This window comes from Parasteatoda tepidariorum, chromosome 1 (assembly GCF_982258835.1).
Source record: "Parasteatoda tepidariorum strain Cologne lab strain chromosome 1, Ptep-v5.0, whole genome shotgun sequence".
Taxonomy (NCBI): domain Eukaryota; kingdom Metazoa; phylum Arthropoda; class Arachnida; order Araneae; family Theridiidae; genus Parasteatoda; species Parasteatoda tepidariorum.
In genome coordinates, this window is record NC_141755.1 from 21407615 (window position 1) to 21424039 (window position 16425).

At 31.0% G+C, this 16425-nt stretch overlaps 1 protein-coding gene across 3 annotated transcripts in view; it reads left to right on the forward strand.

Moving 5' to 3' along the window:
- Window positions 1-16062, forward strand: part of LOC107452769 (sodium- and chloride-dependent neutral and basic amino acid transporter B(0+)) — a 46573-nt gene extending 30511 nt beyond the window's left edge. Inside the window, exons 10-15 of one of the 3 annotated variants that reach the window (XM_043039176.3) lie at window positions 788-900; window positions 4493-4621; window positions 10027-10126; window positions 11020-11120; window positions 12157-12312; window positions 13513-16062. In XM_043039176.3, the coding sequence (XP_042895110.1) occupies window positions 788-900; window positions 4493-4621; window positions 10027-10126; window positions 11020-11120; window positions 12157-12312; window positions 13513-13692 (779 nt within the window). In that variant the 3' untranslated portion in view covers window positions 13693-16062. Of the gene's footprint in view, window positions 1-787; window positions 901-4492; window positions 4622-10026; window positions 10127-11019; window positions 11121-12156; window positions 12313-13512 lie in introns of those variants that run through there. The other 2 variants (XM_043039177.3, XM_071180125.2) reach the window with 2 other exon arrangements.
- Window positions 16063-16425: the final 363 nt, after the last annotated feature.

Here is a 16425-nt window from a genome sequence, read left to right on the forward strand (position 1 = left end):
ACAAAAACAGCATATCAAATAAATTGATAGAAGAATATTTTTTGTTGTAAAATATTAAAGCTAAAATTAAATTAAAGACTTTACTGACTGCTCGGTAATCACCGCCCTTGATACTTATTTTTTCGAACCCTTGTCAAAAATGAAGTTAAAAATGCATGCATTTCAAGGTTTTTCGCTGACTCAAAAGCAGGCGGAGAAAAAATAAAAATCCGTTAAAGAAAGGTATGTTTATGCACAGAAAGTACGTTTTTGTGTCTAATTTCGTAACTTAAAGTATCGTCTGCACTTATTAATAAGCATAACTGTGGTCATTTTTTCGAAACATTAAGTCTGAGTCTTTGAGCGTAAAGATCCGATCATTAGATCAAATGTAATTCTGGGTGATCTGTCTTTTTAGCGTATTGTACAAAGCAGTCCAGGGAGAAATAAGAAGCTTAATATATAGTGGTAGCCACAATGATACTTCATAAGGTACAAATTTCAATCTCAATGGTAAATTCTGTCTCGTTGTTTTTGTTTCCGTTGGTAAAATTTTCCGACTTTTTTTGGCGTACTTTACTTTAACGTTTTAAAAAGTTAGCCAGATTAGCCAAAAAAAAAAAAAAAAAAAAAAAACTACTTTGATGAAGTTAAAAAATATTTTTAAGTACCAACTTATAGCATCTTCATCTTGTTTACAAGGATCTGATTTGGATAAAAGAGAGCATTTTTCATTTTTATTTAAATATTAAAATTAAAAAGAGCAGAACATAGTAGAATTTTTGAAGCCAATATCGATTATTTTCAGGACAAGGATTAGCATTTGTAACGTATCCAGAGGCAATTGCAAGACTTCCCTTACCCCAATTATGGTCTGTCTTGTTCTTTTTTATGCTCTTCTTACTTGCTATAGACAGTGAAGTGAGTATTTAAAAATTATATCTTTTGATTTAAGTTTTCCATTAGTAGCAAGTATTTTTTATTTTAAAATTTTTAATATGATAAGTACTTTAGTGTTCGAAATTAATAGAATATTCATATTTTATCGATTTTCTCTTGAACTTCAGTGGTTTTAATAAAGTTTGGTACGAACATAGGATGACATAATGCAAATGATATAATATTTCAACAGTTTTATGGTTCGTAAAATAAAAACGGAGTAACCTGAATAACTTTTGATCTAATGATCACGTATTAGATCTCTATCTTAATAGTTCGATAACCTAATCTCAAGTATGCAGGGCCGGCTTATGCATGTCGCGGTCCCTAGGCAATGCTCGTCTCGCCCCCCCCCCTACCGTCTTCTAACTTCCTAATATATTTTTTCGCTAACACAACACTTTATTCATAATTACGCTGTTTTTTACTACATAGGTATATTATCACATTATTCAATAAAAATATTGAATCAAACGAAAAGAATATAAGTAATTAATAAATGCATTTAAAAAAAATCATACAATAAGCTTAAATATTAACTCTTCTAACTTTTTTTGTTACAAAATCGTTCAAGACATCCTGAAAGTTAACCTTTTCCAATACATCATTTTCAATTGCCATTATGGCCAATAAATTTAAAAGGTTTTGAGACATAGTTGAACGAAGACAGTTTTTAATTAATTTCAATTTGGAAAAGTTTCGTTCACCAGTTGCGTTTGTAATCATTAGACTTCTATATATTTGCAAAGCTGTCATTACATTCGGGAAAGCTGATTGTGCCATGTTACCAATGATCAGTTTGTAAGATTCTTCGGCAGGCACAATTTTTTTTCCGGCATCTTCTAATTGTAAGATGAGGTATTTATACTGCACCATTTCGTCTATAAACTCAGGCTCAATGTCCTCGAAATAATGTTCCTTAAACTTTGTGCAAGCCTGTCTAATTTCAGCGTCGGATTTTGACACAATACAACGTATGTATTTAGCGGATCGGGGAATTCCACAGTTAAGCGACGAAAGAACCAGTACTGCCAGCCTTATTTTTACATACTCTTTGGTAGCTTGGCCAATGGCCATAGAATATACATACCTATGGTAGGTACCAGAACAGTAAGTGTGCATTCACAACGTAGAATTTTGCGCGTTTTTCAAGCGTGTTGTGTTAAAAAAGCTGCTCTTGCTGTATAGTCATCTGATTAGTCGGCGTTAAAATTACCGCGATAAAATTGCTTGCGATTATATTACTGCGTTATATATGAACTAACTACCATAATATTAATATCTAATTTGGAATGCGTTCAGAAATGTACTAAAATAGCGTCGATGTAATGTACAGAGCAAGACTATCGTCATTGAAATTTCGAATTAAATTTTTACTGTTTAAGAAACATTGTCAATTTTTTTCTCTGTAGCACAGGGCCCCTAGGCAGTTGCCTACAGTGCCTAATGGATAAAACGGCCCTGCAAGTATGCAAAGTAGCTAAAGCAGATGATATTTTAAGTTACGAAATCAGACTCAAAAACGTACTTTCTCAGAATAAGCTAAACTTTTTTTCCGAAGGACCTTCATATCACGGGGAGCAGCCGTAATCAGGAAAATATGTTCCTGATACTTTAGGCAGGAGAGCAGTCAGAAGTTTCGTACCCTAATTTCATATCATACGTATTTCGCTGTGACTCGAAAACATTTTAGGCGAATATACATTCGCCTAAATACATAATATACATTCGCCAATATACATTAGGCGAATAAACATTTTAGGCTTTGCTTACAATAAGAAAGTTATATTGATATGGCAAAAGTTCTCGAGATGTGGTGAAATGAACATTAATGGGAATAAACTTCCGGCTGCTCTGCTGTCTAAACAATTGGGACCATATTTTCTAGATTGCGGCTATCTCTCATAATTTGAAGGTCGAAGACAAAATCATGGTAAAAAAGTATGTTCATTTAGAGAAAGTACGTTTTTGTGTCTGATTTCATAAATTAAACTATTACCTGCTTCAGTAGTTAATTTGTGTATTTTAGATTAGGCCCTCGAACCATTAGGATTGAGTCGCGGTACAAGAATATTCGATCATTAGATCAAAGGTTATTTAAGGTGTTCCGTTGTTTTATTTTGCGCTCTGTATAATATACTCATGATCGTGCGCAATACTCATCGCAGTCGGAGTTTTAAAATAGTAGTCACAGAATCGAATTAAAAAAAATGTAAATTGGAATTATATATTACAGATATGCAATACATAATTCCAATATATAACAGATATGTAATATATTACATATCCGTAATATTCCTTAATTTATTACAGATATGTAAGTTTTACAGCATGATTTCCTCTTACTGTTTAGAAATTCCTGCGACAATTGTTCTCACTCGCTTAGCAACTCTGTTTTCTGACCCTAGGTTGTTTTCCCAAAAGGATTGCGAGTTTCAATTGTTCTTCCCTAAGCGTAAGTGGAACGCTCAGTAGATTTGAAGTCTGGAGACAGGCTGACTAATCCACTCAGCATATTGTTTTATCTTCCAGAAAATCTTTGGCTCTATAGGGCAAGAAAACATCATTCGTGAGCAATTAGGAAACTTCGTCGCAGGAACTTTTAAATTGTCTTAGTTTTAAATAGAGAATCCTGCTATAAGTCTTACATATCTGTAATTCCTCTCAGCATTTATTTGTTTTATTCTATGATCACAATCATTTGATCGATGAGATCTATAATGGTTCTGAAAGAAAATTTCTAAATTTTCATTTTATTATTTGTATTTTATCAACTTCTGGTTCTTACAAAATTTCCTTAAAATTTGCTTCGTGTTCCTGTGGATTAACAATTAATTCAGAAAATTCTTTTAAATTTGAATTATATATATATATATATATATATATATATATATATATATATATATATATATATATATATATATATATATATATATATATATATATATATATATATATATATATATATGTGTGTGTGTAACATAAAAAGCTTAAATTAATCTTTTTATGTTATCCTAATTAATTATTCTAATCGAAATACTTTCTCACACTTTTAAAAGCCACATCCAGTTCTTAAATCTATTTTTGGCTTAATTATGCATTTAATTAAAAGTAGGACATTTTTTCCCTTTACTCTCTGTGGGAAACGCTCGACCTATTTCATAAACCAATAGTAATTTCTAAGATTTCCCTCTTTTCCCTAAATAGAGACGTTTACGGATTTTACTTTGCAAGATTTTCCCGAAGGAGCGCAACTTTTCGTGTACACACTCTCATGGCTGTTCTGTCTAATAATTAATAAGTAAATTTTGTACCCTGCTCCTCGGCCTAAGACCTGTTTTAATCCTTCCACTCGGCAACGACGATATATATATATATATATATATATATATATATATTTATATATATATATATATATATATATATATATGAAAATAATTGTAGACAATGAATAATTTTTTTAAAATGCGGTTTTTAATAAAATTACATATTTTTGTCATACACTCTTAAGAGTAAGTTTGAAAAGATTATTCACTTGCTAGTGTATTTATGGAAGCTCTTTTTTTTCTTTCAGTTCTCGTACCTTGAAAATTTCTTTACTGCCATTTATGATAAATATCCTCATTTGAAAAGTAAAAAAGTATTGATTACTTTTATTTCCTGTTTGACATTCTTTTTATTAGGTCTTCCATGCGTTACACAGGTAAGACTATCTTTACTTCAAATTATGTGTATAGGGTGTTTCATTATTATCACCCATAATATATATTTTCTGAATCCTTATCGAAAATAGAATGAAAAAATACATATGATATTAGGCATAGGTTAAAATTAGGAAATTGTGTTACAGGTCAGTGAACAATATTGGTGTTTTAAATTGTGGCCACTTTTCTAAGTTTGAAAATTCTAAATTATTTAAGAATCAGTTGATATTAATAATGTAACGAATTTCCTTTAAAGCAATTCACAAATTATGGTAAAGGCTTCAGGGATTTCTAAAATGAGAAGAAAAAAATGTCAGGCTTCTTCAAGTAGGTTTATGTAAAATTGAACTATTGCATACAATGTTTTCAACAAATAAATGTAGGGTTTAAGTTTTTGAAACAATAAACATAAAATTTATGCTTATTAACGAAGATGAAATTTATTTGCCATAAAATAATTCTGAAACAATTCTAATTATAATAATGAAATTAGACAACTTTAAAATATTATTGGCCACACATTTATAAAAAAAATTCTAATTCACGTTCGGCTGACTTCTCCTGCACCTGAGAGCCCAGAAAAGTGGGATGGGATTAGTAGGCTTTGGCCCTCCTTGTGCTGTGACTCCACTGAGTTTATTTTTATATTTTTAGTCTCGCTGTCAAAAAAGGAAGTAAATAAGTTTACTAATTAAGGGTAACAAGTTAATATATAAACAAGGGGAAAACAAAAGCGCAAAAAAAAAAAATATTCTGAAGCGGAAATTTCGTTCTGAAGGTAAAAACGCGACAACATGCTAGATGAAGCATGGGAATGTTTTTAAAAGTGAATTTTCGACTCGTATTTGTTACCGGTGGTAATAAAACAGACGCTGAATTAGACATGGGTTAGTCTTCTTGCTGTCTGGCTATCCATGGGAGGTTTTCGTGTTTTTTCTTTCCCATGTAACGCAAATGCTGGTTTTTTCCATCAAAAAGTCCTCCATGAAGGATGCTAGTTTCTCTGAATTCTTAAACCATGAGTTCCTTTGTCTCCTGGATCGGGTTCAAAATTGCAAGGCTACGAAGTTGAACATTGATAGTTGTTAACTCAGAATTGGGTCGGCTGTTCAACGCCGGTTATAAAATATAAAATAAAACTCGTACATAAGTATTTCTTTTATATAATTTTAAAAAAATGACAGCTCTATTTTTTAGACGCTACCCAAGTTATACCAGATAATAAAAAAGTTTCTTAAAATTGTTTGCTAAACAATATTGACTCTCAGACAGCTACAGAATTGTATCATAATGCATTTTATTTTTTAGGTTGCGTTATCAGAAAAACTTACTTAAAAAAAAAAATTCAAATGATCCTGTAAAAAGCTCCCTTTTTACAGTAATATTTACCTGAAATGTATTGAAAAAAGCTCCCTTTTTACAGTAATATTTACCTGAAATGTATTGAAAAAAGCTCCCTTTTTACAGTAATATTTACGTGAAATGTATTGGATTCTTAGACGGTATAGGTTTTGAGAGATAAGGAAAATAAAATTAAATGAAAGTCATGTCTCGATATTTTCTCCAGCTGCGCAGAAAGGCGAACCATGAAAATGTTCCATTCCGTAAGGTTTTCGAGAAGAATGGAGCAAATTGCCCTCCCGGAAGGAGCCGTTATAAAATTCGAAAGAACATTTTTTCCCCCAGAAACTTTCGAAATAGTAGCCATTCTATGCCTCTAAATGACAAGACGAAGAGGGAGCCTGAAGAGATGCTTATTCGACACTTAATATTTGAAGGTGGAATATTTTGCTATATCTAGTGAAAGGAAGATGATTTATAGACTTATATTCAGGCATGGGATAGTTTTACAAATATAATAGAAAAAATAAATATTTTGTGTCTGCAGAACTTTTTTATTTATTGCTTAGATTTTATATGCATATTTCGCGTCGTAGTAAATCCAAAAAAATTTTTTTTTTTAAATATTAAATTTATATTTGCTGAAATGCAGTTTAATATCTAAGGATAAAGTTTAGTTATGTAACATTACGAGGAAGTAGAATCCAAAATCAGTATGACTTTATAGACATTTCAAATCAAACTCTTAGCGATTTTATTAAGCAAAAGCTATTTATCTTTCATGAAATTCTCTAGATAAAAGATGGTCTATAAAAAGTCAGTAAAATATTCTACAATAGTTTCTTGACTTAAAAATATTTTAAAAAAATATTAGAACTGGAAACAAATTTTGAAGGGTCGAATTTAAGGTTAAAAAAATAGATAGTTATGCTGATTAACTAATAATTTTCATTTCTTCCCATGATCTTTCCTCTATTTACTTACTGTATCAGTAATAATTCCATAGTAACTGTTGCCATACAGTGACGCACTGTTCATCAATCATATACTTTTAAAATTAAAAGATTGAGAAATGTTCACAAATATATACTTAGTTAGCTTAACAAACACATTCTCAAACACAATAATTTAATGTTTGATTTAATATAAAAAGCAATTGAAACACTATACTCTTTGTAAATAAGTATCTCAAGATTACGTGATTTCTTCGCTCGGTTTCAGTTGTTTCGGTAAATCTTTTTTTCCCCATGGCAGTATGTGTCAGTAAGAAATTCAAATATATGGGAGAGAAAAACTTGATTTGGCAAAGCTTAAGGCCTGGTTTCTTAGGACAGGACGCCGTCAGCTGGAAATCAGCGCTAACCTCTGATTGGTCCATTTGTGAGTTTGATAGTATACGTCATTGAACGCTCATCTTGAACTACAATTGCCGTCCAACTCAACTGCAGTTGGATTACAACGTGACGTGAACCACAGAAGCAATGGCGGACAACATCTAACAGCACATTGAAATCAGCCAAGATTTAGATTTTGACATTAAACATAGGTTCTTCATTAATCATAGCACCCTTCATTTAGCTCAGCTATAATGTGTTTTTTCTTGGACAAAGTCATTATTTGTTCTCTAAAACACTGGTCGACAATAACAAAATCAGTACAAAGTCAAAATAAATATTTGTTTACGTTATTAACGCATGCGCAATGAGAGATAGTGTCTGCGTTGGACCGACTGCTCACGCTGAGCTAACAAAAAAGTATTTTTATGGCGTCAGCTCTACGTCAACTTTCCGCTGACGCCCAGATAAGGCGCTTGTCCTAAGAAACCAGACCTTTAGGTAACAGAGAGGGGAAAGTGTGGAGGATGAAGAAATCGTATAACCATGAAACGCCTATTCTCTAATTGTGATCAAAGTAGCAGAAAATTGTAAATGTCTCTCATTCTTAAAAGACGTTAACAAACGATTTTTTTTCCCATTCAGATCAACACTAATACACAGATTATTATTAACTCTTTAACTTACAAATTGCCGTTATTTAAAGCGATTGCTAGGGAATGTACTTTTCTGTATTGATTTTGTCAGTTGCATATTAAGACATTATAATATAGTACACACATAGTAGCAATACTTTATCCATTCCAAAACTGATCCAAATATTCTGTACTTTTAATACATATTATTTAATATTATTGTGTATTGTATTTTTTATATATATATTGATGGCTCAGGGTGTAGAGCGTTCGCTTTCTAATGAGGTGAACCGGGTTCGAATCCTAGGGATGGCAGGTCGATACGAATCCCGCACCTGGCTCGCAACGAACACAGTGCTAACGTAAAATATGCTCAGTGGTAAACGGATTATGGGTTAGAGTCTCCTTGACGTCAGGCTAATCGTGGGAAGTTTTGGTGGTTTTCCTCTCCATGAAACGCAAATGCGGGTTAGTTCATCAAAGAGTCCTCCACGAAATCAAATTTCTACCAATATTTGATCCAGGAGTTGCCTTGTCTTCTGGATTAGGTTCAAAATTAATACCGTCATTCGGGGCTACTTTGTGCAGGATTTCGCAGTTTTTGAACTTTGACATGTAAAAAAACTATGTTAATTCAAACTTTAGTAATATTTATCGATATTATATTCATAACTGGACTCAGACGAGTGAATTTGATCAATATTGGCATTATTTGTATGTAATATTTACGAATAATAAGTCAAAACATACCTTGCACAAAGTAGCCCCAAATGGGGCTACTTTGTGCAGCGATAGGAATTCAGTTTAATAATCATGTTTTTAGTAAAATATTGATATAAAATTACTAAAAAAGTTAATTGTTGACATTTTTAAAGACAAAAACATCAAGATATGTAAAGATATTAGTTTGAAAATAATTTTCAACGTTAAAAAACCATTTTTTTTGAAGAATTTTTTCTTAAAAAGAATGTTAATTTCAAAACATTTGAGTTTAAACAAAAGAAAACCATATACATTTTTAAACATTGAAATGGATGAAATTTTAAAAATAATAATTATTACATATTCATTAAGATTTATAATATTGTTAAATTTGAACATAACATCCTTGAATGAACATGGCAGAACTTGCTCTTCGGTTTCTGTCAAAATCACCTGATGTCCTATAAAATATATTTTTATGTGTTAAATCGTTTGATTAATTCATTAGAAAAATCTTTGTAGAAGAAAAATAATAGTTTACCAGGAAGTTTCACGTGTTTCTTGTAAATTTTATTAGACTGTGGATTTTGTACTTCCGAGAAAATCTGCAATCGACATACCACCAGCAACTGCTTGCAAACATTGTTGCAGCTTTTCTAAAGTGTAATCTCGGTAGTTTCTCGTTCCAGGTATTTTTTTTATAACGTCTGACCATTTTTCTGTCGAAAAAAAAAACGAATGAAACTTTGCACAAAGTAGCCCCAAAGTGCATTTTTTTTCATTTTCCGTTTATTTGTTATTAATTTTCAAATTTTTTTAACGCTAACATGATATAATTGTTTATTAATATATAAATAAAACATTTTGCACTTACGACAATTGTTTTATCAACGTCTTTGCATTTCACAGCTAAAGTTTCCACGCACACTTTTCGACATCCGACGTCCTCGGAAAGTTGTTGACATTGGATGAACGAAACACACTCTGAGATTGTTTTAAAATTCGAAAAAATGTTTGTAGTAATAGAAGAGACTTCTATCTTCAAATTCCACACATTTTTAACGTGAAATAAACATAATACTGAATAGCAGCACTTGAAAAATGCCAAATTCAAATTTGCACAAAGTAGTCTACGGAGTTGAACATTAGTAGTCGTAAATCCAAAAAATTGGGTCGGCTGTTCAACGACTGTTCTAAAATAAAATACATGCTATTTATTCATCAAAGGTTAAGTTTTAAAAGGGTTACGCATTTGCTTACATAGTTTACATTGATGGTTTGTGTGGGACGCTCATGTGCACCCATAGCCCACGCAAATGGTTTTAGCTCGACTCATATATGCGTCCATAGCAGTCAAAGAGTTAATTGAACATTATAACTTAACTATTACAGGGTGGTCAATATGTACTGAATTTGATGGATACCTATGCTGGTGGTTATGCAGGGATATTTATTGCCACCATTGAAATAAGTGCACTTATGTGGGGTTACGGTAAGTTCAAATTACAGTTCTTTCACAGAAATATGAAATCTAATATTCAATAATGAAATATTTTGGTAGAGCAAATAAATTGTAAGTGAAGTGATCATACTTTAATGTCTCAGGGTAGGTTCACAGTGAGTGATGACGTCACCGCCAAGGAGTATTGCGTTCTCTGCGTAATTGCAGAACATATGTTTCTAAATATCTAACTGAGAACGTTTGCCGACGAGGCGTATTGCGTTCCCTGCGTAATTGCAGAAAATATGTTTTTAAAAATCTCTGATAGCGTTTGCCGGCAAGGCGTATTGCGTTCTCTGCGTAATTGCAGAACATATGTTTCTAAATATCTAACTGAGAACTTTTGTCACCAAGGTGTATAGGGTTCTCTTCGGAATTGCAGAAAATATGTTTTTAAAAATCTCTGATAGCGTTTGTCGGCAAGGCGTATTGCGTTCTCTGCGTAATTGCAGAACATATGTTTCTAAATATCTAACTGAGAACTTTTGTCACCAAGGTGTATAGGGTTCTCTTCGGAATTGCAGAAAATATGTTTTTAAAAATCTCTGATAGCGTTTGTCGGCAAGGCGTATTGCGTTCTCTGCGTAATTGCAGAACATATGTTTCTAAATATCTAACTGAGAACGTTTATCACAAAGGTGTATAGGGTTCTCTTCGGAATTGCAGAAAATATGCTTTTAAAAATCTCTGATAGCGCGTTTGCCGCTAAGACGTATTGCATTCTCTGTCTAATTGCAGAACATAGGTTTTTAAAACTCAGGTAACAAAGAGCGCTTACACGGCAGTTGTAATACAGACTAAGGCGTGGACGTCGGCGCTCGCTTGATCTAACCCGATGTTAACTCCAAAAATCTTCAAAAGTTGCGTCAAATGTCTTTTCACAGGAGCTGATCGTTTTGCTGATGACATAGGATTTATGTTAGGCTTTACACCTGGGATTTATTGGAGAATATGCTGGAAATACATAAGTCCTACTGTTCTTTGGGTAACAATTAACTCATGTTAAAAATGCTTAGAATAAGATGTAACTTTAAAGAAACATATACCTATTTAACACTTTTAATATTCAATTAAACAAGTTCAATATTAAGTGGTAAATGTTTAAATGGGAAATTTTGCAATTATTTGGAAATCTATGTTTCGAAGTGTATGAAAAATGTTTTTTAAATAAATTTTTTAATTTGATTAATTATAACTTTCCAGAAAAATTACGAACTTAACTAAAGCATTGTTGTAAATTATAGATATTAGTTATTGTGTAATTATTGAAACTGAAAGGACATGGATGGTTTAACGTTGAAGTCTACGCATTTAAATGTGTGATATAAAAAATATATTATTGTTTTCATAAATCGCAGATTTTTTTTCTTTTTTGAAATGATTCTTCTAAAATTGTGCTGAAATAGAATATTTCTGCCCTTTTTTTCTTCATATAAATGATTGATGAAAATTTTTTGTTGTAATTTTATACATTCGAAACAAGTTTAAACAAAGTAAAGTTGAAATAATGAATATGTTCTAAAAAAATACACTAGTGATTTGTTTATATGTTATATTTTATTTTATTTATTCATATATTTTTATTTGGATGATATTAATTTTTTTAGAGCAGCTCGTATCAAAAAAAAAAAAAAAAAAAAAAAAAAAAAAAACAAGTATTTATTCAACTAAAATAGATTTTTGAAGAGTCAGCTTTATCTACAATATTTCAATAACAAAGTATCTTAACACAGATTTTAAAGCAATAGTTGCTTTTAAACGGAGTAATTAACTAAGAGTAATTATATTTTGTCAGTTATGTAACACTTGAAAATTTAAAGTTAATTTAGTAATTTTTCTCAAGAGGGGTACATTTTTGCTTTTATGATACACATTTTTTTTGTAAGGTTTAACAGTTTGTTTGACAAGCAATAATTTCAAAGCTTATAATGCATTTTAATTTCCATACTTACATATTGCAATATTTTATCTTCTACCAAATTAAAACATAATGAAATGTATTTTGTATTTTATTCTTTCAGTTTGTATTAATTTATAGTTTGGGAACTCATTCTATTATAACTTATGGAGGAAAGCCATATCCTAAATGGGCTGAAGGTATCGGATGGCTAATGATTGCTGTATCAGTATTACAAATTCCTATATGGGCACTTATACAGCTGTACAGGTACAAAGACGTAAGTGTTTGAATTTCAGATGAACAAAGAATAAACTCCTGCATTGTAAAATATTCCGAATCAAATTACGGTAAAAAGTACCGGTATTCAGGATGCTGGTAGTTTTTAATGTAAAATCCACTTTTACCGGAACATATTATGGAACAAAAAATCTGCTATACCGTGATTTTTTCTGTAATAATTACCGTAAAATCGGAGAATCACTCTAAATTAATAAATCTTATTAATATTAATAAATATTCCTACAAAAATTACGGGATAATGTTTTACGGTAAAAATGGATTTTACGGCAAAGTGCATTTTACGGATGATGCACCCGAAATAGTTTATATTGTAATTTGATCAGGAATTTCTTACCGCGAGGTTGTCAATCAAAATTGAATGGCGTGACGATCATGCATTGAATAGGGTATAAACAATTTCCCCTTTCGTTTTTTCTTATGTCGCATAATTATCTAGTCGTTTATATGCATGTTTGAATCATTTATGCGTAGCACAAAGAATACCTTATCCTCCTTTCGAATAAATTGCAAGGTGGATAATACAGAGGAAACTGTAATTTTACTCTTTGCAGAAATCGAATTTTTAGTAAAAACAAATGATTTTAACTTACCACAAACAAAATACCTTCTATTTATGCTTTCAGAAATGTCTCTATGATTGAAGTGATGTGATTACGGAAATATATCTATTGGTAAGGGAATGTTTTGGAGGTATTTCAAAAACTTTTGCAGCGTACACGTTACAGAAGTTTGCACGCTATGTTTAATGCACGGTGCAATAGTGTGTAGAGAGTTGTGTTGTTTGTCATAATATTAAGGATGAGTGATTATCAAAACAGCGTCGATTATTATTTATCACATAATTTTACAATAACTTCCGGATTATTTCATATAAAAACTTTATAAATTAATAGAGGCGTCTAGTAATCAATTTTATAAATTTTTGAAATTAAAATATAAAAATAACATATGTGGGAAACTTTTTTAAATTTAAACATTCGATATTTTTTCGAATTGATTATATTCATTTACAAACAAAAAAAAAATATTAAAATGTAAGACTCAAATGTATATTAAAATTTTAGAAAACAATAAATAATTTTCTTTTAACTAGGCGAAAATTGTTTCATTATTTTTTCTGTAATAATAATTTGTTTTACTCCAAAATACTGTGATTTATTTTAGTTATGATTTTTAGGATATCAGAAGTGTTTTTCAGCCTGATCCAGATTGGGGTCCTTTGGAACCTAAAATTCTGCAACAATATAAAAATAGAAATTCTATTTTTGTGGCTGACAAAGGAATACCAGAACAAGGCATTATTAATCTTGGAATGGTGATGTTACCGGAAGATTGCTCTATAACAATTCAAAAATAAAATGCATATTGTAACTCGGACTAAGTCAATCGGGTCTCATGAATCCGGATATTCACCAAAAATACAAAAACAGAAATTCTATTTTTGTAGCTGACAGAGGAATACCAGAACAAGACATTATTAATCTTGGAATGGCGATGTTACCGGAAGATTGCTCTATAACAATTCAAAAATAAAATGCATATTGTAACTCGGACTAAGTCAATCGGGTCTCATGAATCCGGATATTCACCAAAAATACAAAAACAGAAATTCTATTTTTGTAGCTGACAGAGGAATACCAGAACAAGACATTATTAATCTTGGAATGGCGATGTTACCGGAAGATTGCTCTATAACAATTCAAAAATAAAATGCATATTGTAACTCGGACTAAGTCAATCGGGTCTCATGAATCCGGATATTCACCAAAAATACAAAAACAGAAATTCTATTTTTGTAGCTGACAGAGGAATACCAGAACAAGGCATTATTAATCTTGGAATGGTGATGTTACCGGAAGATTGCTCTATAACAATTCAAAAATAAAATGCATATTGTAACTCGGACTAAGTCAATCGGGTCTCATGAATCCGGATATTCACCAAAAATACAAAAACAGAAATTCTATTTTTGTAGCTGACAGAGGAATACCAGAACAAGACATTATTAATCTTGGAATGGCGATGTTACCGGAAGATTGCTCTATAACAATTCAAAAATAAAATGCATATTGTAACTCGGACTAAGTCAATCGGGTCTCATGAATCCGGATATTCACCAAAAATACAAAAACAGAAATTCTATTTTTGTAGCTGACAGAGGAATACCAGAACAAGACATTATTAATCTTGGAATGGCGATGTTACCGGAAGATTGCTCTATAACAATTCAAAAATAAAATGCATATTGTAACTCGGACTAAGTCAATCGTGTCTCATGAATCCCGATATTCAACAAAAATATAAATTCTATTTTTGTAGCTGACAGAGGAATACCAGAACAAGGCATTATTAATCTTGGAATTGTGATGTTACCGGAAGATTGCTCTATACTAATTCAAAAATAAAATGCATATTGTAATTCGGACAAAGTCAATCGGGTCTCATGAATCCGGATATTCGACAAAAATACAAAAACAGAAATTCTATTTTTGTACTTGGTGATGAAATACTAGAACAAAGCATTATTAATAATGGAATAATGCTACATGAAGACTCCTTCATAACAATTCACAAATAGAATGTCAGCTGCAACTCAGAATGATACGGGTTGGGGTCATACGTTGCGTATCCAAACATTCGATATCAATACGGATATTCTATTTTTGTTGCTGACAGTGAAATATTAAAACAATGTGTTATTAATATTAGAATGATGATGCTACTTAAAAACAAATCATAACAATTCACAAATAGAATGTAACTTATCAAAACGGGGATCTTCTGATCGGAACATTCAGAAACGGAACAAAAACAGAAATTCTAAATTTTGCAGTTCACAGTGAATTAGAACACCACAACAAGTACATCAGAATAAGGCATGGAAGATATTGGTAAGGAAATATTCCCCGGTAAACTACTTCATAATGACTCACAAATAGAATGTGAGTTGTAACTCAGGCTGATTCAGCTTTGTGATCCATGGATCTAAACGTTCCATAACGATTAAAAAATAGAAATTCTAATTTTGTTGCTGACAGTGAAAGATCATACACCACAACAAGGCATTATGAATATTGGGGTGATGTTGTTACTTGTTACTCATTTATTCACAAATATAATGTGAGCTTTAACTAAATGAGTTAAGCAAAATTAGATTATTGTGAATGTTAAATTAAAAGTTTGTGAGAATGGTATGAAATTCGGAGGACAATGTTTAATGGTATTTCAGTATTTTAAAAGAGCTTATGTACAACTTATTTGAAATGTTGGAATTAAATTTTAGAAACAACGAAATATTTTTAATAAAAAATTCTTTTTTTCTAAAACTGTCTCCTAAATTATGCAAAATGCTTCGCAAACATGCTGATATTTATGGGAAGAAAAATATGGGCACTGATATTGAAATTCATAGCAAATAAGAGTAGGCACTGTTCGTAAATGATGTCACACATTATTCTATTATTTTTGAGTCTTCTCCCTTTTGTCACAAATTGTCACACTTTACTCTATCTTCTACCCCCTTTTTCACATGTCATGCTATATCCAAATACATAGTAAGCACTGTTCAGAAATCAAGCACTATATAGATCATAGTTCATGTTTTATTTCTAAAGTTGAACTAAGCTTTTCAATTATTCCTGTGAGCACAAAAAATAATGATCATGTGTGTGCACATTTTGTATGAAATAAGATGATGGTAAGCAATGAAAAACATCATTGTAATATACAATAGAATGAAGAATTATTGCTAAAAATCAACTGTAAACAGTAGTATTTTGGAGATTTAAAACGAATTTGCATTATTTTTTTATTATTTCTATTTTCTCTTTAAAGATAGTTCGAATTCCGGAAAAATGTTCTGCGCTATTTTTTTCTTTAATGTGTAAATGCCAAGTAAAATTTTCTTAAAATTTTAAGCTTTAATTAGAACTAATTTAAACCTCGATTATTTTTAATGAAAAATAAAATCAATGAGTGATCAAAGCAAAATTATTCAAAGAAAAAAAAACTTTTATCTTTTTTAAAAAAAAAGTAAAATCAGACATGTAAAAAAATAATAATATTAAAGTGATGACAAAAGAGAGAAAAT